The following is a 22,343-nucleotide window of genomic DNA, read 5'->3' on the forward strand; positions in this document are numbered from 1 at the left end:
CCACGAGCCCCTTTGTAAGGATTCCTCTTATGAATTAGTGCGTGCGTCAATGACGATGCAACCCACTCCTCTTCCAGCTGTAACCACAAGGAAGGCAGATGCATCTCCCCAAACTGGATCGATCTGCACACGCATGAAAGAGCGCGGAAGTTAATTACATAGTTGCAAAACCGCCGCTGAAACCGTATTAATTCGCTGACCATTTGTATAAAAGCTGACCGAATCGATTCTTCCACAATCAATCAAAATCAAGCACCAGTCGGCGACAAAGTGTTATCAGCAGTCACGAATTGCAACGTCAATAGTTTTGCATCCGCGGAACTCCCCAAAAGCAACCGAAGGAAATGGACCTGGTGAAACTATTCAGTGTGCTGCTAATCTGCGCCTCTTTGATCTTCGTCTGTGAAGCACAGGTGAGTGAGACCCGCCAGGGCAGGGGGAGGAATTAATTAGCGATTAAGTTTAATTAAAACCGGAAACCGATGCAGCAATTTTCTGCCCTAGACTTCACCTAGTTGATAGAGAGAGAGTGAGAGAGTACTTGATCCGACTGCTTGAAAGGATGTAAGGTTTTACTCTGTCAACATAATGGGATTTTTTTTTGCATATTATGCAAGATTATGTGCTAGTGAAAATTTACATTGAGTAATTTGAATTAATCGATTTTTAAAAGCTCCAAGTAATTCTTTAAATGATTATAATGTAATACGTTTTTGTAGTAGAACAATTAATTACAGCTGTTAAGCACACGTCATGTGAAGCTGGTAATATTTTAATATATGATTCGCTGTTCTGTTTGGTGTGATGGAGAGGGTACATACTAAAGACTAATCAGTCACATACTAGTGGGGATGTATTCTGCAGCAGGAGCTCGTGCATTAATCGGGTGTGCCCTATTCGCAGCCGGGTAAGCGCTCGTTGATCAGCCGGTTCGTTATTAGCGTGTCATATTTAACTTACTTCAGTGGACGAATACCACCGATTGGAACATTGGTTTCGGATAGTTTGTTTGATTTGGTTGATAGTGCTCTTGGGACGGATATTTCTAGTTGAGTATTACCTCTGGCTTCTCCTGCGATGCGGTCTGCTTTATCGTTGCCACGGATGCTAGCGTGACCTGGAACTCAGCAAAGGTTGACTTGACGGCTTCGCAACATATTTTAGATCTGCTGAATCCGCGGGTGTTGCGATGTGCCAGCTTCTAACGCCACTAAACAGCTGGCCGAGTCAGACATAATCACCAATTCGCTGACCGAGTTCTGTTGCTAGCGCTGTTTTGATTGCAAACGCTTCTGCCGAAAAGACGCTGTATTGCGATGAAAGACCAACCGATTGTTTTAAATATTCTCCATACATTCCTGCACCTACTGCATTGCCAAGCCTTCCGTGTAAACGACTGTTGAAAGTGTTGAACATTTGAAACTGCCTGCCCGAAGCTCCTGAAAAGCAGGCCGAACAACTTCCGAGGGGTCTCCAGCTTTTAAACGATTTTTCATGGCCCACACGATCTGGGGCTTGGGTTCGTACCACTTTCGTGCAGATAAACGCATACGAGTGCAAATGTCTGGAAGAGGGATTCTGACCATCTCTATTAGACGCTCGGAAGTTCGATGTAATGGGGAAGATCAACATTGTCCCTGGCTTTTTTCCAGCGTATGGATAGCAAGCCGAGCTGTTCTTAGAAGAATGAGTAGATCGAACGGTAGGGTCCCTTCTTCTGCCATAATAACTAGAATTGAACTTGAGACGTATACACCGGATGCAAACCTTTTCATCCTATTGTATGTAAGGGCGAGCGTTTGGATGACGGTATCTCCTCCTCTGCAGTCCCATGCCGTAGAGGAGTTGCGAGGTAATAGTTGCAGACTCAATTTGTAGTAGGGAAGCGCGTTAACCACGGGGTAATTTGGCACTGATCATCCTCAGGATGCGCAGCCTAGATTCGCACATCTTCTTCGTTATTTTACAATGCGCTCTGAAGTTGAGCGATCGATCGAGGTTAACACCGAGGGTTCTCAGCAGCGTTTTTCTCGGAACACTTTTATCACTTGCGTAGGTTCACGGCGGGCATTCGGATGCAATAAAAGATGCTGGATTTTATTGCAGATTTCTTTTTTTTCCTTTTTTATTAACGACTTATAGTGAGTCAATCTTTTTCCTTTTTTTTATATTGTAACATATAATTATGAAGGGACTGGAAGGTGAAGTATTTTTCAAATATTAAGAGCCATAGTACTCAAGGGAGAGCAAGGATTTGAAGTAAGAAAGTTTAGAAAAGCGTGGATAAGGGGTTCATTGACCCTTAGCTTAGAGTTTCCCGGCTACTTAACTCTTTGTCTTCTGCAACGCAGGAGTCAGGATCTTTTGGCATTAAATGCGAATCACCTGAGTCTACGGCATGTCCGGACAAGCGTAAAGTCAATTTAATGACTTATTGCAGATATCGTAAATCCAACATTTCTCGATCATTTATCGACTGCTGTTACTGCGCACTGAAGGTTTAGGTAGAACCAGCGAGAAAGAGCGTAGCCCATAACACTGAGCAGGGATGCCAAAGGTACTGGTAAACTACATTTTTTTCGGTATATTTACATTTGCACAAGCCGTACAGCCCGCTACAGCGACACATCACTACAGCTCGTGCCAGAACGGTAGTCAAATCGAGTACATTTTCCCGTAGAGAAGTAGAATACATTTTTGTTTTGCTGCTGTACTCCGACTGCTCGGTGAGAGTGTGACGTAGTAAAGTTTGTTCTCTCGCTTTGTACACTTTTCTCTGCGTAGTCAAAGGGAGAGGCCCGCACACGAAAGCGATGATACCGGTCGTGGCGTAAACGAACCGCATTTATTACCATCGTTCGTTATTGAAAATATTGAATAGATTAAAAATATTAAAAAGTGTAAAATAAGGAAAGAGAAGCTGTACCGCTCGCGTCTGGTGGCTGTACTGGGGGCAGTATTTCTTTGTCATGTTACTGCTTTGCTTACAGACTGCCGTACAGCGCTGGGCGTCCTGCAGTAGCGAACGACAGTAGCGTCAAAAGAGAAATGAGAATGTAGGCAGAAAAATTACAGCCGCAGAAAAGGTAGGCATTTTGCATCCTTGGCACTGAGCCCTGTGGCACACCATTTTTCAGCGGATATGCTGGCGACAAATGCTCCTCCACGTTTACCTGGAACGTTCATTCGGCCAGAAAACTGTTCAGGAAATTCTTCCACGTATCTAACATTTATGTAGTGTTAGTAGGATGCTATATCTCCAGGTGGTGTCGTATGCCTTAGACGAATCAAGCAAAGCTATCAGACAATGTTCGTCACGATCCGACAATGACCTCTCCAACTCCGCAAAGTATGTGTCAGTGCACCGGCCAGACCTAAAGGCGCCCGTTCGACTCTAGTTCGGTGGTCAACCGTCGGTTGACTATCCGTTCGAAAACCTTCGCCATATAGCTCATTAAGGTGTTTAAACGGAAGGCAGCTGGACCCGCGTCACTCGAGTTCGGCTTTGGAATTGGTACGAAGATTCCAGTTCGCCAACAGGGTGGCAATACGCCACTGCGCCATATTCTGTTAAAGAGTTCCAACATAGCAGTTTTCACCGACAGTGGCAGTCGCTGAAGCATTCGATAACCGATGCAGTCCGGTCCTGAAGAGTCACTTCCTGCTCCGTCGAACGCCCACAGAAGCTCATCTAGAGTGAAGTCGAAATTATAAATATCATCAGTATCTGGTGTGAAGTTTATACGGTTTCGTTTGGCCCTTTCCCTTTCCCTCTGGAAACATGACGAGTAGCTGAAGGTTTGCGGATCTTTGGCTGTAGTGTTGTGCCAGTTCTTCAGCTATTCCTTCTGGCTTATCCGTGTAGCCACTGGACCGTTTAATGACAGTTGGACTATGCTGTCGTTTCCCTCTGTACGTGTTCACTGTCTGCCACATTTCCGACATAGTTGACCTTGGTGATATCTTCGCGACGAAGTCTTCCCATTATCTTTCCTTGGCGTCATGAATTGACTTTCTCGCTGCCGCCCGTGAATCCCGAAAAATTTTAAGGGCATTCGCTTTCCCTTGGGTCCTCTGCTTTTATACGCTTTAGTACTCTAAGTGCTTTTCTGCGTTTTTTAATCGCTGCTTTCACCTCTGAACACCACCATGGAACCGCTTTTGGGCCGACTCTACCGGTAGTGCGAGGTATCGCGATGTTTGCTGCTCTAACCAAATGGTCAACAAAACAATCGATTGGTATTTCGACACCCGGTCGAATAGCGCTAGCGGTCAATCGTTCATAGGTCGTCCAATCCGGTTGGTCATAAATCCATTCTTGTCTTTTTGTGAGAATGTGCGACAGTCCGGGAATGGCACGAGAATGGGAAAGTACGGGTGTCCGGAAGTGTTCGCCAAACAAATTTCGAAGCCACCGATTCGGAGCAGATCGAAAGGTCAATAGCCGAGTGACACCGGTAGCTGGATCAATCCGAGTGTGCGATCCGTCGTTGAGGATGAGCAATCTTTACGATAGCGTTTTGTCAGCGATGAAGTGGCCCAGTACGGAAATTTCGCGGAACCCCAGCGGTTGGTTACAGGGCGGGACATAAGCTGATACCACCGTCATTTGCTGTGGCAGTTGTATCCGGACTGCGGTTGCCTGTATGCTGTCGCCGATATCGATTAGCTCGAATGGTATACCATTCCTTATGGCAAGACCTACTCCTTGATCGACAATTTCCAGTCTTCAGCAACAAAGTGTAGTTGTTGCCGATGAAATCTGCTGGAACGACTCGGTTGTCCACTTTTGTTTTCTGTGGTGCTATTAGGCTTAGTCCATATTCATAGATCAGTTGTTTAAGCTCGGTGATGTTGGTTTGCAGGCCCCGGATGTACCATTGAAGTGCGAAGCACCTGCTGTCTCGACTGGCGAAAGTCTCTGACGTAGACGATGTTGATGGCGAAGGTGATTGCCTGCGAATTCTCACCGGCGTGTTCCGTTGGAACCAGGACGTGGTTTGCGCTGATTTCAACTGGGATATCGGTGCTCTGATGCTTCTGCTGTTGTTGCGGTGTATCTTCACCAGCGGAAAGCCAGGAGGAGAATTGCGAGGACTGTATATCCGGGAGTAGAGGTGTGCGCCGCGCCGCCGATTTTAGGTAAAAATTGGCGGCGCGCCGGTGTGTCGCAGATGTGCTTACTATTTTCACATGCAATCGTCGGCGCGGCGACGTGGCGCACACCTCTATCCGGGAGGTAGGGACGGTCCTCTTCCCCCAGTCGATCCGTTCACGATGAAGTGGAGAAGCTACTTTCTTCTGTTCTTCCCCAAACCGGGACGATGCAGTTGTCGCATCTGGAACGGAGCATGATTCCGCAGTATTTGCCATTAACGGAAAGTGGAAGAGAGGACTAACCTGTGAGACGTCTTGCCCCACAGTACTAGCCACTGTCGAGACTATCTTTGGAACTACCGTCAATTACCGACACTGGGGAAAGGCTTTGGGAAGTATGATGTTTATGGTTCTTCAGCTGTCGAGTCTTCAAATCACTGAGTGTTCCTTTTGATGAACCTTCATCAGGCGAGAGAGATGTACGATGAGATGAAAGCCCATCGGTGGTGAATCGACAACATGTAAATATAGTAGGCGGAGCAGTACCTGCTGAACGGTTCTCGGTGTATTGACTAACCTGTGAGATGTCTAGCCCCACAGCGCCAGCCGCTGTCAAAACTACTACACGACTACTACCAGAACTGCCGACAGCGACCGGCACTAGGGAAAGTTTTCCTTGACTGCCTTTTCGAAGCTAGTGTTGTCCCAACTCGGTACGGGTATCTCGATGGACCTTCTCCGGGCGAGATCATGTGGCGAAGTGAATAATCGATTATGTTGAGTTGGACCTGCGAACATGTTAAGCACAACAGTATCTGTGAGGGGATTGACAGTTTTGGAACTGACCTGACGAAGATCCAGCCCCACAGTGCCAACCGCTGTCGCACGAACTACACTATTTTGTCCAAAATCAACGACTGCGGTCGCCACTGGGGAAATACTTTGTGTGGTTCTGCTGGTTTCTTTTTGCTTGTTGAACCGACTCTTCTGTTTTGCTGATTTTCTAAATGGAGTGGTGATATCGGTGTCCTTATCGGTCATAAAGGTGAATTCACCATCAACGGGTTGGAGTATGACGGCTCGGATAGTTCCTTCATACTGCTGTGCTTCCGTTGCAAGGAGTACTACACTTTCCTCACTTCCAAACCGATCTATCTCGTGGTCAGTATTCGTGCGTGGGTTGTCTTTGGTATCCAAACGTTGGTGAAAATGGGGATTATTGAAAAGGCTGGCTAGGAGTCATCTCGGTAATCTCAATTTCATCGTCTGAATAACCCATGGTTTTGTTGGTGGTACTGGTAGGGCTTTTGGTGGTGGGTTCATGGTATCCGGTGAGGTTGCCTTGGGTTTGCTGAACGGTGTTTTTCTTCTGTCGATGTCGATTCCGGAAGTCATGTTTTAATCTAAGATGGTGTTTTAATCTAAGATTTAGTTGCACATCTCATTCATCTTAATGATACAACGAAGACCTGATTTTATTATCCCCCCTGATTTTGTCAGTTTTTTGATTCGATTATGAGCCTCGAAAATACGCTCGATGAGCTCTTACATACGAACCAGCTCATATTCGAGTAAATCCATTCATGAGCACATTTTTCTTATCTTATAAATGCAAATGACGTCAAACCTCTAGCAACAGCGTATTTTTCAATCATGTTCCAAAACACTCCACGTTGTCTGAGTTATACAGAGCCTATAGTTACCCTTTTGTAGTTCAAAATGACCTCAGACATTGATCTCTATCATGTGCTCATTAGGCCCGCTCTGAACATATGCATACTGATTGGGTTATTGAAAATTCCGATAGACTGGAAGTCGCCATCTTGGTATTCAAAATGGTCTCAGACATCCACATTTGGCGTCTACTCGTCAAACCCGTTGCAAAAATGTCCATAGTGATGAGTTTTAGAGAATTCCGCTGAACCGGAAGTCGCCATCTTGATTTTCAAAACAGCTTCAGACATCGATATCTAGCGCCTACTCGTAAAGCCCGTTCCAAAAATTCCCATATCGATTAGGTTTTAGAGAATTCCGCGAAATCGGAAGTCGCCATCTTGGTTTTCAAAAAGGTCACAGACATCGATATCTGGCGTCTACTCGTCCAGCCCGTTCCAAAAATACCCATATCGATTAAGTTTTAGAGAATTCCGCGAAGCCGGAAGTCGCCATCTTGATTTTTAAAATGGTCTCATACATCGATATTTGGCGTCTACCATTGTTGAAATGCAGACCAAAAGAAATTCTCAAGATCCGATTTTTCCACTTTTCCAAAACTCTTCTAAGCAATTAGAATAAAAGCAGAAATCGTGCTACTTGCAAAATCCGCGCAAAAAAAGCTTGCTCAAAAATCGTCAAGTCTTTTGCCTTCAAAAGGACATTTTGATAAAACTCCGAAATCATCCCTTTTCCTAAAATCTAAATCTAAAGTCTTTTGCATTGAATGTAACGCGGTTTTTAGGCACGGTTTTCTGAATAAAAGCGGCTTTTTAACACGGATTTCGCAATTAACACGTTTTTTTTACACGGTACGTATCCCCCGTGCAAAACGAAACCTTAGTGTATCAGCGATTCCATGAGCTTCACTATACCCTTTTTTGAGCTTTTAATAAGACCACCTAGATTATAAAACTGCAGTTCAAAACGATTTGTAAAAACCCGAAATGTGACATGATACACAATATAAGAAAATAAATAAAGATCAACTTGTAAAAATTACTAAACTTACCAATTCAAGCAATTCCCTGATTCACGCTTAAGGTGCAAGCATATTGCACAATAATACAGCATTATGGACTGGTACAGAAAATCTATCCATCCATAAAATGCTTTCTATTAGAATAGAGACTGGCACTACGTCAGCGACAGAGCTATCTATTTGTGCCTATACTAGCACGGGATGCAAGGTGGGCTCGTAAATGGGCAGAGTCCAGTAGTAAGCTCTAACATGACCCATCAATTATTCAACCCCGAATTGTAACGGTTTTTCTTATACATTCCACACAGCTTACCTTCACGCCATCCTGGGGAAAGCGATCTTCGGTTCAACTGGGGTCGAACATGCCGAATTCGTTCGGTGCTCAGGACGGCTGTAAAACACCCGTCGACTCACTGATGGTTATCTATCGGATGATTCAGGTGAGATTTTTGCCACATTTTTTGCAGCCGAGAAAAAATAAATCATTTCAATTTTCCCTTTTGTTTCCACACAGAGCGAGGCTCAGAAAATCCTGGAATGCAATCAGAAATGAACGAAGTGATTGGGCTGCTGTCATCAACGCTCAGAAAGAAAACCGAAATTAGTTCCAACCAGCGGAGAATGCTTTTAATTTGCTGTATTCACTAAACTTCAATCGTGTATATACCAATACCTATGTATCAAATCCGTTTCGTTCCCTGCGAGATGCAAACCACTCAAATATATATAAACTAGCGTAGATCACAGAAAATGGCATAAGTGAAAAGTGGTGTTATCATTGTTGTCCTTGACAGTCCCTGTGCACGTGACCTAAACCGTGGAAGATACAAATTTATTCAAATTACCACTCATAGAACTGCCATCTTCTAATCAAACTACATTAAAAGCAATCAGCGAGATGTGAATCAAGCGTTCGAGTTGGTCAATTCATTGTGCCATCGCGTCAAAGATTCCATTCCACACATGCACACATGATGTAGGGTGGAAGGCAGAAGAGGCGATGGTACAGTGAACGAGTCAGCTCCGGTGGTGACTCCAACATCCCAGGATCATCATTTTGCAAGAACGAACCACCGGCCTCGGATTGAAAACTAATTTGGATCACACTGTAGCCAGCTGTTGGAAAGGTTGCCCTTTTCCGTGGCTTTTACAGTCAAGCATTTTCTTTGTCGTCATCGGCCGGATGGATGTGGTGTGATAGTGAAAAATAAAAAAACTTACCCTTCGTATATACCATCGGTAACAGGAACTTTCAGATTACTTCACAGTAGACTTCTTTCGCTGCAAATGATGAGTTCTGAAATAACGAAGAGAGTATTTTGTTAACAGGTAGGTATCCATAACTATACAAACAGTAATTAAATATATTTCAACGGCTCCTCAATATGAATACGTGAGGCACTGTTGGGTAGACAAAATGGGTAGTAATTAAGGCTACATCTGATACGAATAGGTTATTTGTACTTTTTTTATTGAAAAGACATACAGGTAGATCACGATTCATCCATGGAAATGTGTTACCGTAAAATAGGGAAACGTTGATAACTTTTTCAAAAGTTTTTCGAAAAACTATCTTCAATTCAAGTAAATACAACACAAACGCTCTCATTTTTTCAACCTAGTACTGGTACACTGAAACCTCCATTTACGAACTCTTTTTTACGTAATATTCAATTTACGTAACATTTTTTACGAACTAAATTCGAAATAACGAACTCTGTTTGGAAAGTTTGAGTTCGTACATTACAGCATGTTGTTACTAATATAAGTTGGGTATTTTCGGAATGGGGTTGACGAGTGCATGACGGAAATCGATGTCTTGAGCCGTTTTGGAATCCAAGATGGCGACTTCCGGTTTAGATAAATTTTCTATAATCTCAACAATATGGGTATTTTCGGAATGGAGTTGACGAGTACATGACAGATATCGATGTCTTGAGCCATTTTGGAATCCAAGATGGCGACTTCCGATTTAGATAAATTCTCTATAACCTCAAGAATATGGGTATTTTCGGAATGGGGTTGACGAGTGCATAACGGAAATCGATTTCTTGAGCCATTTTGGAATCCAAGATGGTGACTTCCGGTTTAAATAAATTTTCTATAACCTCAACAATATGGATATTTTCGGGATAGGGTTGACGAGTGCATGACGGAAGTAGACCATATTGTTCGTTATCAAGAATATCGCTCAACCGGCAATCGTCATATTGAACTTGGAAAAGGTTCCAATTGTCCATTTTTAGCATCTACTTGGCAAACCCATTCCAAAAATACCCATATTGTTAGGGTTATCGAGAATATTGCTCAACCGGAAGTCGCCATCTTGGATTTCGAAACGGTTCCAATAGTCCATTTTCAGCATCTACTTGTCAAGCCCGTTCCAAAAATACCCATGTTGTTAGGGTTATCCAGAATATTGCTCAACCAACGAATATTAATAAGAATGTGAAGCAAACTTTTTTTACGAACTAAATCCCAAATAACGAACACTTTTTTACGAACTAATTCAGTTTACGAGCCCCCGGTTTGGTTCATAAATGGAGGTTTCAGTGTACCCATAAATTGCAGATTTTCAAATTGTTGGTTGTTTTTTTACTATAAAAATAAAATTACTTTGTAGTAATTTTCATTAGGTGTATTGATATAAGAAAAAAATTGCATACCTGCAGGCAATTTCATGGGCTGATATTGTGACGTCAAGAGAGAAAACAAAATTGCCTAGAAGGATACAGATGACTTTTAACGAACTATTTTAGGAAAATAATCGAAATTAAATAGTTTACAACAAAAATTTCGGACTTTTAAAATGAATTATTATGGATAAAAATATTTTAAAAATGTTAAAATATTGTGATAGATATTGAAAAATTCTTCCAAATAAACTACTATAATCGCAGATAATAAATGCAATTTTGTTTTTTTTTAATCAATCAAATGAATTTTATTATGGTTGCCAAGGAATGAAACAAGCAGATATGAATGATTGAACCATTCGTAGCACGTAAATTGATACGAAGAAATATGGTGTATGATCATTTGTTATTTTAGTTTTAAAGTATTTTATTGATTATCCGGGGTCGCACACCGCATCTCGATTCGAAACTTTTTGAAGTCGTTTCGACGAAATTGCGGCATTCCGTATCGCATTCGACCAAGCGTTCGAGCTTGTTAGATTGTGGTACTAGATTTCGACCATAAGCGTACCAGCTGTTAAAGCGCAAATTGTCAAATAAGAATATACACGGAGAGAATATATTCGTAAATCTGCTACAAGTAAGTTTCGTATAGAAATCTTTCGTAAAATATGCGAATTTTCCGTACATATGACGAATCATTCGTAGTTTTATGGATACGCTTTCAGTTTTTCGTAAAAACCGTGGAATGACTTCTGTAGGTTTATTACGAATCGGTTTCATTAGTCAAAAGAATCGTTAGGTGAAAAATGCCAATGTCTTTCAAGGATTTACGAGCAACTTTTGCAATTTGAACGATTTTTTCGGAGGAAATATTTATGCATAAAAAAATCAAAATCTTTAAAATTGTGACCGAACATCATAGATACCGATGAAACTTTACACGTTTCACCCGTATGGAAGACTAAACATTTTCCACAGTCAATATGCCTATTGTGATTCAAGAGCATTTTTTTTAAAAAGGCACAAAAGTTTCTACATGTAGCATCCTCGGAAAAAAAAAATCGATTACCTATTTTATACAACAAAACTATCTGAGAACGAGTTACAGGAAATGAATACTTTCTCTACGAGAAGAGCATGCACTGAAAAAAACTGTTGTGTCTGACGGCGCCGGTGGTTGAGTGGTAAGCGTGACCGCCACTCATTTCAGTTGGCCTGGGTTCAATTCCGACCGAGGTCGTTGAGATTTTTCTGAGGTGAAAAAATCTGTGGTCACGTCTTCCTTCGGAAGGGAAGTAAAGCCGTTTGTCCCGGGTTTATGAAATTGGTGAATCGATATCTAATCCAGATAGCGAAGTCACCTCTCTGGCGTCGGTAAAGAAGAAGTGATCCAACTTCCATAATCTTACTAGCAAAAATATCCTCCTCCTGTGATACTTGTGGAGTGCGCAGTAGTATATACGGCCTCTAGCAAAAGCAAGTATCGGACTAACCATTCCTTCCCTTTTCTTTCCGCGATCTACGTTCGGGCCTGGCCGGCGCCGGTATTGATCAATACTTTAGGATTACCAGTTTTTTTTATTTATTTCGATTATAGAGGTTTTAACCTTAAGGTCATTCGCCTCTTCGGGTTAGAAGAATCTCTTAGGAAAAATTTCTAACCCTATCTGCGGGGTCGGGACTCGAACCCAGGTGCGCTGCGTACAAGGCAATCGATTTACCAATACGCTACGCCCACTCCCCATACCAGGAGTTGCACATTGAAAGATGTTTCGCTACTCCCAAGTATAATTATCTACTTATTCTCTGTGCAACTTCAGCTAGTCCAGATCGATAACGGAGTAGCAGCCAGGGGTGGTCGCACAAACTCTAGCTCAAGCTCCCCGGTCCATGAAATTGGTGGATCGATATCTAGTCCAGGTAGTGGAATCACCTCTCTGGCGTCGGTAAAGAAGAAGTATATCCAACTTCTATACTCTACTAACAAAAATATTCTCCTCCCGTGATACTTGTGGAGTGCGCAGTAGTATAAAGGGCGAACACGAAATTATTGCGACACCGAAAATGTCATGCCAATTTTCTTATAATGTTTGAAATCAAACTAAAATTTTAGGGTAGTTTTATACATATATTTACTTCAAAAATCAAAAGAAAAGTTAATCAATGGAGCCTTGAGTGTAAAATTGAACGCATTTTCGCTTGATGCCCTCCATCAAAGTCTTTACAGTGTCATCCGGTACCAGTTTCTCAGTTTTTTTTTCCATTTTCTTAACATGTCCTTCTCGTCTTTGACTGTATTCTTGCTCTTCCGAAGTTCTCGCTTCATCATTGCCCAGTACTGCTCCACCGGGCGCAGCTCCGGACAGTTTGGCGGATTTATGTCCTTTGGAACAAAATGGACAGAATTGGCCTCATACAACTCCAGGACACTTTTAGAATAGTGGCATGATGCCAAATCTGGCCAAAATAGCGGAGCTTCGTCGTGCTGCTGCAAGAACGGCAAAAGGCACTTCTCGAGGCACTCAGGTTTGTAGATCTCGCCATTTACTGTGCCCTTTGTCACGAAAGGCTCACTCCTCAATCCGCAAGAGCAGATGGCCTGCCAAATTAGATATTTGGAGGCGAACTTCGACATTTTCTTCTTCTTAAATTTGTCGTCCACATAGAACTTGCTCTTGCCGGTGAAAAACTCCAACCCCGGAATTTGCTTAAAATCGGCTTTTATATACGTTTCGTCGTCCATCACACAGCAGCCATATTTTGTCAGCATCTTCTCGTAGAGCTTCCGTGCCCGAGTTTTAGCCGTCGATTGTTGCCGCTCATCGCGGTTTGGGAAGTTCTGTACCTTGTATGTATGTAGTTCAGCTCTCTTCTTTGCATTCTGGACGTAGCTCTGCGACATGCCGACCTTTTTAGCCAAATCACGGCTTGAGACGTTGGGATTTGCTTTAATCATCCGCTTCACCTTTCCCTCCGTCTTTTTGTTCTCCGGTCCCGGTTTTCTTCCAGCTCCTTTGCCATGGTACAACGTCAACCGCTCCTGGAACCGCTTCAACACTCTGGAGACGGTTGAATGGTGAATGTTCAACATTTTTCCCAACTGCAGGTGCGACAGGTCAGGAAATTCCAGGTGTTTGGAAAGAATTTGTTCTCTCGACTCGCGTTGGTTCACCTCCATTTAAGTTGAATCGAAAAACACGACTTCGAGTTTGACAGCATGTAAACAATACACATCAATGAGAAGTGTGCAAAATTTGGTTGATTTTTACGCAATGGTAAAAAAGTTATGCCCTGTTGAATGTGTTGCAATAATTTCGTGTTCGCCCTTTAGCATCTTAGAAAAAAAAATCGATTGCCGTATGTTATACAACAAAACTATCTGAGAACGGGTTACACGAAATGAATACTTTCTCTACGAGAAAAACATGCACTGAAAAAAACTGTTGTCATTTCTCACAAATTTAAATTTTAATTTAAATTTTGAAAAAACCCATTTTTTTAATTTTTTTTTTTCAACAGGAACCTAAAGAGAAAAGAAACATTTAGGATGTAATTTCACGATGGGGAACTTATCGGTAAAAAAGTTTTTCTAAGAATAGCTTTATACATGTTTTTAAATTTTATGGTAATTTACATACACAACTGTAATTTTACTATAGAATATAATTCGTAGTATCATTTAAATCAAAAGGAAAATCTTCCAAAATGCGAAGTCGTCCAGATATTTGAAATTTTGCTCCAACAAAAACATTTAATTTGTGTAATTATGCCCTTTTTAAAAGCTATTCGCGTTATCCCATCATAAAATGTAGACAATCTAATGTTTATCGTTTTAAAGATGTAAAAGAAACTTTTTCACATTGTTCGGATCATGGAGAGGCTTTCAATAAAAAAGTTTTCCTAACAACATTTTTTGACACATTTTATAATTTATACTATTTGCAGTGAAAAATACTATTTAATTTTTGAATATAATTCTAAACGCCATTTTAAATCAAAAAACTCCTAACAAAAATATTTTGAAATGTCATAGTTTCCGAGATATTTTTAATTTTGTTTTAACAACACAATTATTTTGCTTTATTGCAACGTTTTCATAAGTTATTCGTGTTTCTCCATCAATAGGTTAGATTTTTCAAAAGGCCCATAATAGGTTTGTTCCAGTACACGGAAGTCACTCAGGAGTAAACAGGAGAAAAAAAAATACTTGCTCCTTTTTACTCCGGTTTGTTACCAGCAGAAGAAAAAAGAGAAGAAGAGAGCACAGGAACGAATTCCTCCGGAGTACTTCCAGTTTTTCCTGGTACTGGAACAAACCTAATATTTCCCGTAACTTTCCCTTTGATATCAAGGCGATATTGTAAACCAGTTGAAAGCTATACGAAAACAATCAAAATATCGCTCGGTATATCGGTACTGTTGTTTGTTTTTTCCCTTTTTGTTTGTTGGCATACGAAAATCCGAAATTCTTGTAGAGGTACCTAGGCCGCCCTGGCAAAAGGGTCTGCCGGGCAAATAAAAACCCGAATAGTGGGCAAACCGGTAGGGGAATTATGGTTAAAACCGACACTTAAGCTTAACACTTTCTGGGTTACCACAAAACTAATAAAATAAAATTTCTACGCAGAATTATTCTTCAGAAAGTTATTAACAAAGCTTAATTTTGTCAGCGCTTCAAAAAATTAATTTCATTAAAAATTATTAGTTGCAAAACTTGGAAAACAAAATGACTTCTTCTAGACACTGCGGGTAAAACCGACACCGCATAGGGGCAGGATCAACACGCCCTTTAATTTATTTTATATCCACTTTATTAAAATCTTTATTAAAAATATGCAGTGTTTCAAATAAACCACACATTTCACACCAAGGAACCTGTTTCCAAAGGAGCGGTGGAAACCAATCATTGTTATGCACATTTCTGGGAGTGAGTAAAAAATCAAAGCAATCCAAGTGGGTTTTGGCTCTTAGGTTTTCACTCCTGGTTTTGGCTCCTCCTGTCCAGTCCGGTTTGTGATTATTGTTCTGTCGTCGCTTATAGACCGAATTTAAGTTCAAACTCGCTAATGTCTTGTTGAAAATAGACGTTTTTCAGATCTTTTTTGCATTTGTGGACAGACAAAGTGTCGACCTACCTCTTTGAAAAAATAAGGACCGGATGATTGTTTTGGAGCAAAATCCGGCCCAAACAGTTTCTTTCTGGTCGTGTAGTGGTGTTTGACGTGTGGGTTCTGTGTCCCCCAAATTCGACAATTTTGTTTGTTTACTCCGCCGGAAAGGCTGAAGTGAGCTTGCCATATTTTTTACGATAAGCACGCACAGTTTTCACTATTGAACGATCGTTTTCCATGTAATGCGCTACGATTTCAGCGCGTTCTTTTGGTGTAAATCGACTTATAGCTAAAATGGCACTAAATGATGTTTCAGAATTGTGTGTATCTGTCAAAATCGGCTGGAAAATGGCGGAGTTGTTCAATGTTGAAATAGGATACATCCAGATGGCGCACCCTGTATATATTGTAGAAAATCATTTGTTTTTAATTTAATTTTCTTTAACAAATATATTATTATAACAATAATCATGAAGTGATGAAATCCGAAAGTTCAAATGTATAGTGGAAGGATGTAAAACAGGTGTACTATTTATTACTGTAATGGCCTAAGCCTAGCCTAGTACGCTAACCATTGAATGCTGACCTTCGAGGTCTATCGAAAAGAAGCTTTCGCCATGGATTGTACAAAGGATCTGTTTTGCTTTTGTGCTTGATAAAATGAAAATTGAAAATCTAAATTGAGCTCGGGCTTTTAAACTGCATGCTGCAATTATAATCTAGTAACCTGTTTTCACTCCTTGGCAGTTTTCACTCCTCAGGAGCCAAAAAAAGTGAGTGATGAAATCATGGATTTTAATGATTTGTCAAACTATGGACGCATGCTGATTGGAGTGATTTTTGAAACACTGAAAATATGATATATGCGTGGGCCATAAAGTGTGAGTATGTGTGATGCAAACATGTGCTTTTTGTATCTCCATCATATAAGGCGGGGAAGAGAGTACCAAAGCATAGTTTTATAAACAAGAGTATTTTATGCTATAGGATTAATTCTTGGTATGAATACGCACATCATTGCAACCTTCAGTGTCATATTATTTCGTAAGGATAGATTTGCAATTGTTCCACATTCAGCTAATAGGATTCATTCACTTATAAGTGGCACACACTTCTTAGTAAAACTATCTGGTTCAGACTTTGATTTTTCGGGACTCTGATCATCAACGATCTACCGGGGTATACAAAAGATCATTGTCTCACTATGATAAAGTTCATCTATGACAAACCAAGAGAACATGTCTCACTATGGATGACGAGATTTATCTGAAAAAAGATTTCCGACAGCTTCCTGGGCTCCTTTTCTTAACTGCTCTACAGAAGATCGACGTCTCTGAGGAAGTTAGAAAACAATAAATGTCTGAGCTTCCCAAAAAAAATATACGATTTGGCAGGCAATTTGCTCGTGTGGAAAGCGTGACAACGGGCAATGGGCAGATGCATACTTGAAAGAATACCTCTAAGAGCTTCTGCTTCAACTTCCGAGATCTCACGATGTCTTTCTGGCCGGGTTTAGCGTTGTGTCATTACTCGAAAGGTGTTCTGGAGTGGTACAAGGCTGAGGAGGTCAATTTCGTGCCCAAGAATCTTAATCCCCCAAAAGCATTGGAATTGCGGCCAATTGAAAAATACTGAGCAATCATAAAGCAAACACTGCGGAGACATCCTAAGGAAGTGGAAGGAAATGAGTAAAAAATGGATTTCCTCATGAAAATAAGTTGATCCAAACGTTGTACAAGATATTATGAGCAATGTTGAGAGGAAGGTACGTGCATTTGAATATGTTCTATTTTACTCCCTAAATGTTTGAAAACGATTGGTTGAATGGGTGAATTTTGACAAACCTTTCTTTGTCATGCAATTTGATTCCGTAGACCCCTTATTATTCATTCTGGTACAGATTCCAGATACTTCTGCAATGGGATATTGGGCAACTTAATATTTGTTTATTTGTTGTTTATTTTTCCTCCGACCGTTATGGGTTTGTTGTCCATTCTACAGTTTTTAATGACTCATTATACGACTACCATTTGTTTTGATACATGATATGTCATTTGACAGGGTTTGGTTCTCCAAGAGTTCATTTCTGGTTCCCTCTGATGGAATATAACCAAGTATTATGACGGAGACCTTCATAGTAAACTGATGAAATCTTGCCTAAATTCAGGTGAAATCTTGGTTAGAACAAATCCTACCCATGTCTCTGATGGAATCATACTCAGGATTTTGAGAAAGTCATGCCAAGAATTCAGGTAAACATTCCACAGACGGAAGACTAATCAGAATCTCAATGAAAAACTTCTCAGGATTTTGTTGAAAAGCTGCCATTGTTGATTTTGATTATTCTGACCAGAATTCCATGAGCTAGATTACGTCAAGTACTGCGTCAAGTATCCTAATGTTGAAGGAGATAGTGTCAGAATTGGGCAAGATTACTTCAAAGTACTGAACAGAGTGTACCGGCAAAATTATAACCGATTTAAATCGGATTTTTTTAGAAGCAAGAGCATTACTCCATCAGTATCCTAAGTTAATCAAAATCTTCAGTTAATTTTTTTCAGAATTCCGCTAAAGATACTACCGAAAATATCAACAGAGTTCCACCGGAGTCTAAGCAGAAAAGCCTATAAATACGGATAAGGATCGCAATAAAAATATTCAAATTCCAAGAAAGAATTTCAATCAGGGTTCGATCATAATCCTGAGAAGCATGTCATCAGAGTCCTTAGAGAATATAAGAAGCTGAATTCAAATGATATTTTATGTGTCAAAACAACCCTCAGTATTCTCAGAGTCCTTAGAGAATATAAGAAGCTGAATTCCAATGATATTTTATGTGTCAAAACAACCCTCAGTATTCTATTTTTTCTGCTCAAGGAGTCGATAGATTTTCAAAGTTAAACCCCTCTCGACTCTTTTCCCTTGCGAACGGCCCTCCATTCGAAGGTTATTTTATACTGGAGAGTTCTAGATGTAGAAAAAGCAACAAAAAAACCTTTAAACTGATAAGCTTACCGTAAGACCAGGCAGCAATACATTGAATTAGGAATATATTGCAACCAAAAAACATACAAACAAATCAAATTACCATAAAATCATAATAAAATAACATCAAACTATCATAATCCAAATAAAATAAAAACCTATAGATAGCGATGATCCCACCCACTTGACCGGCTATTGAAATCTGTCACTATTCACCCGCAAGCCCCTTTATAAGGATTCCCCTTAGAAGTACGTGCGTCAATGTATCGGTGCAAAGCAAACCGCCCCCGGATGTAGCCCAAAGCACGACAGATGCATCCCCGCAATATGAATCGATTTGCATACGCATGAATGAATCGAATTTATGCGCGGAAGCTAATTACATAGTTGCGGAACCGATGAAACCGTACCAATTCGTGGATACAGATTCGAACCATTCGTATAAAAGCAGAGTAAATTGATTTTTCCGCAATCAATTTGAATCGAGCACCAGTCGGCGATAAAGTGTTATCGGTTGTACAGTTACGAATTGCAACGCAAATAGTTTCGCATCCGCGAAAATCCTGAAGCAACTAAAAAAATGACCCCGGTGAAACTATTTAGTGTGCTGCTAATCTGCGCCACTTTTATCTTCGTCTGTGAAGCGCAGGTGAGTGAAACCCGCTAAGGAAGGAATTAATTAGCGATTAAGTTTAATTAAAACCGGAAACCGATGCAGCAATTTCCTCCCGTAGACTGCAACGTCGATAAAGAGTGAGGGATTACACTTGATCCGACCGCTTGAGAAGACGGAAGCTTTTGCTCTTTTAATATAATGTAATTTTTCGTTTGCACGTTTTGCTATAATAGGTGCCAGTGAAAAATTTTCGCTTTGTAATTGAAACTAATTGTGTTGAAGGAGTTGAAACTACAAAGAGATGTAGGTCAATTATATGATGAAAACTTTGGACTTTTTTGTAGTGGAAAATGTCGAATTGAAAATGAATATTTAAAGTTTTATCACGACCAAATGGTCTTTGTAGTTTACCTAGGGTAATCAGCTCCTCCAATGTGAAAACCAACAAATAAATGGTCTTACAAGTGATTTGATAGAAATAAGTTACATTGTTGGTGCCGCTTCATCTTAACATTCAATTTTAGAAGCTTCGTTTCAACATTTTCGCATAAAAGTAGCATTGTACTAAATATAATGGTTTAAATTATGCACTGTGTGGTCGAAAACAGTGTCACAAATCTTCTAATAAACACCGAAATATGTACGACAAGCAAGAATAACATAAATGGATACTAAAACCCTACATTGTCATTGTTTTTCTCATATATACTCCACATAGCTGACCTTTACCACGGGATGGGGCAAGCGATCTACGGCTCAACCGGGATTGGACTTATCGAATTTGTTCGGTGCTCAGGACGGATGTAAATCTCCCGTCGATTCGTTGATGGTTATCTATAGGATGATTCAGGTGCGATTGTTGCATCAATGAGTGCTTACAGTTTAGAAAATAATCTGTTTATCTTTTCTACTTTTTCTCATCCAGAGCGAGGCCCAGAAAATCCTGGAATGTAACCAGAAGTGAAAGAAGAACAGGTTACTATCATCAAAGCACAATAGGAAATCAAGCTTAGTACGAACCAGAAGAGAATGTTTTTGATGTACAACTTAAATTGAGGTATCCATTTTGTAAATAAAACTGTTCATGCACACGTTAGTGTAAATTAGAAATAAAAGACTTTTTATTAAAAGTTTAAGACCATTATTACAAGGTTGTTCGAGTTTTCAAATCAAGCACTTATATGAGAGCTTCCATGAGAATCCGGCCGACCGCAAAATATGACTATCGTCGATTACAGTTGTGTTCGGTTAATGAATCTCCATGATTTTCTCTAGCAATTGCAATATTTTGATACAAAGGCAATTTTTCAAAAGGGCGTAGACGTTCCTACGTGTAGGGTAAGGTGGGGCAAATCCAACCGTTGGGTAAACCCGACCCTCCTCTGTTACCGAAAATCAGAAGCACTACGCGAACTAATATCAATGGTGTCGTGTAGAGCATCGAAAATAATCATAATGGTGGCATGACAGCTTTTTATTAATCTACATTGAGATGCTCAAACGACAAAAAGTGTGTTTTTACAACTTTTGATTTGACTTTTGTGCATTATTGCCTACAGGATATTTCTGATTGTTAAAGTGATTGCATAAAAAATGTAAGTGGATTTAAATTCTTTGAATAAAGTCCTACAAAGTGCGTAGATGAATTTGGTTCAACATTTTTCATAACTTTTTTTAATTGCATCGTAATGAAAAATGACGCGGTGGGGCAAATCCGACCTCTAAACAGTGGGGTAAATCCGACCGCTTTTTTGCTAAGAAAATGTTTATTTATCAAATTGAAATATATTTTTATTGTTATTTTATATTATTTTTATGAAAAATAATTCACAATTACAAACGAAAGACACAAAAACGTGATTATTATAGTATTCTTTAAGCAATTGCTCCCATGCAAATGAGAATATCATTACGTGCTACTGCTCGTGATTTTGGCATTCCAAGATTGACATTGAACTCCATTTTCTTCATGTTACAATTCAATAACACAACATTCATTGATTTATCATTGAAAAACCATAAAATTTGGGTAATATCTGCACTAAATCAACCAAAAGCATAGGGAGTCGGGTTTACCCCACCATTTTTGAAAACAGCAAAAATGAACATTTTTGTTAAAGGCTTGTTTTTAAAAATATTCCCAAGATCTGAGTAAAATGCTGTATATAGAAAGTTGTCCAGGAGTCTAACCTTTAATTTGGTATATAAAACGACTTGATCCGATGTAAAATGAGCATTTTACAGCTAAAACCATTTACTAGGTCGGATTTACCCCACCTTACACTATTATTTTTTTTCTCGATTACTCTATTTTAAACAGTAAAATTATTTGAGAACGAGTTACAGGGAATCAATACTCCTGCGCGAAAAAAATATACACTGAAAAAAATGTTGCGTCATTTTTCACAAAACAAAAATTTGTTAAAAATTCAAATTGCAAAAAAAACCATTTTTTCTACTCTATGTGATTTCATGATGGAGAGCTTATCATCAAAAAAGTTTATGTAACAACATGTTTTCAAATCTCATACTAAGACCTACAAAACCGTAATTTTATTACAGAATATAATTCTTAGCATCATTTTAAATCAAAATACATTTAACAAATATCTTCCAAAATGCGATAGTTTTCGAGATATTTGGAATTTTACTTCAACACTAAAAATTAATTCGTGTAATTATGTCCTTTTTAAAAGTTATTCACGTTTTACATTTCTTACAAAAGAAATGTATAGGATTAGCTCAAACTTTAAAAACTTTTTCCGAGGCCCGGAGGGCCGAGTCTCATATACCAATCGATTCAGCTCGACAAATTGAGACAATGTCTGTATGTGTGTATGTGATGTGTGTATGTATGTATGTACAAAATGTCATGTAATTATCTCAGCAATGGCTGAACCGATGTTAACAAAACTAGTTTCAAATGAAAGGCCTAACGTTACTATTTGACACTATTATTTTTGTTTTTCGATATGTTGTTTACTTTCTGAGATATGGGTGATCTTGTCAAAACAAGACGGGTTTTAAGCGAATAACTTTCGAACGAAGCGATCACATCGCACAAACTAGAAACTATTAAACATTTTGTATTTTTACTCCTCCCTTACTAATTTTCACTAATTAAAAAGGAGTTTTCATACAGAGTATTGCTTTATTGGTATTTTAGGGGCAAAACTAAACCGATTTTGAATATCGGGGTA

The 22,343-nt window shown here is 39.8% G+C and overlaps 3 protein-coding genes across 4 annotated transcripts in view; 2 read left to right on the forward strand and 1 right to left on the reverse strand.

Moving 5' to 3' along the window:
• The first annotated feature begins 221 nt into the window (after positions 1-221).
• LOC131679105 (hypertrehalosaemic prohormone-like) lies at positions 222-8,558 on the forward strand. Its single transcript, XM_058959667.1, has 3 exons — positions 222-413; positions 8,101-8,232; positions 8,307-8,558. Exons 1-3 carry the CDS (start codon positions 345-347, stop codon positions 8,343-8,345), a joined length of 240 nt encoding a protein of 79 aa, XP_058815650.1. The 5' UTR covers positions 222-344; the 3' UTR covers positions 8,346-8,558.
• LOC131679099 (crossover junction endonuclease MUS81-like) overlaps positions 8,394-22,343 on the reverse strand; it is a 49,180-nt gene continuing 35,230 nt past the window's right edge. The window contains exons 4-6 of one of the 2 annotated variants that reach the window (XM_058959658.1): positions 10,459-10,513; positions 9,014-9,089; positions 8,394-8,602 (exon numbers count right to left, since the gene is read on the reverse strand). The gene's annotated coding sequence lies outside the window, so the exon portion shown is untranslated. The remainder of the gene's footprint in view (positions 8,603-9,013; positions 9,090-10,458; positions 10,514-22,343) is intronic. The other variant, XM_058959656.1, reaches the window with a different exon arrangement.
• LOC131679106 (hypertrehalosaemic prohormone-like) lies at positions 19,014-20,255 on the forward strand. Its single transcript, XM_058959668.1, has 3 exons — positions 19,014-19,176; positions 19,862-19,993; positions 20,069-20,255. Exons 1-3 carry the CDS (start codon positions 19,108-19,110, stop codon positions 20,105-20,107), a joined length of 240 nt encoding a protein of 79 aa, XP_058815651.1. The 5' UTR covers positions 19,014-19,107; the 3' UTR covers positions 20,108-20,255.

Source organism: Topomyia yanbarensis, chromosome 2 (genome assembly GCF_030247195.1).
Source record: "Topomyia yanbarensis strain Yona2022 chromosome 2, ASM3024719v1, whole genome shotgun sequence".
Taxonomy (NCBI): domain Eukaryota; kingdom Metazoa; phylum Arthropoda; class Insecta; order Diptera; family Culicidae; genus Topomyia; species Topomyia yanbarensis.

What these genes read in the sequence shown, in the direction of transcription:
- LOC131679105 (XM_058959667.1), top strand. Translation starts at nt 345, where the DNA reads ATGGACCTGGTGAAACTATTCAGTGTGCTGCTAATCTGCGCCTCTTTG. An exon ending in TCTTCGTCTGTGAAGCACAG is followed by an intron (nt 414 to 8,100) that starts GTGAGTGAGACC and finishes CATTCCACACAG; the next exon opens with CTTACCTTCACGCCATCCTG. An exon ending in TTATCTATCGGATGATTCAG is followed by an intron (nt 8,233 to 8,306) that starts GTGAGATTTTTG and finishes GTTTCCACACAG; the next exon opens with AGCGAGGCTCAGAAAATCCT.
- LOC131679106 (XM_058959668.1), top strand. Translation starts at nt 19,108, where the DNA reads ATGACCCCGGTGAAACTATTTAGTGTGCTGCTAATCTGCGCCACTTTT. An exon ending in TCTTCGTCTGTGAAGCGCAG is followed by an intron (nt 19,177 to 19,861) that starts GTGAGTGAAACC and finishes TACTCCACATAG; the next exon opens with CTGACCTTTACCACGGGATG. An exon ending in TTATCTATAGGATGATTCAG is followed by an intron (nt 19,994 to 20,068) that starts GTGCGATTGTTG and finishes TTTCTCATCCAG; the next exon opens with AGCGAGGCCCAGAAAATCCT.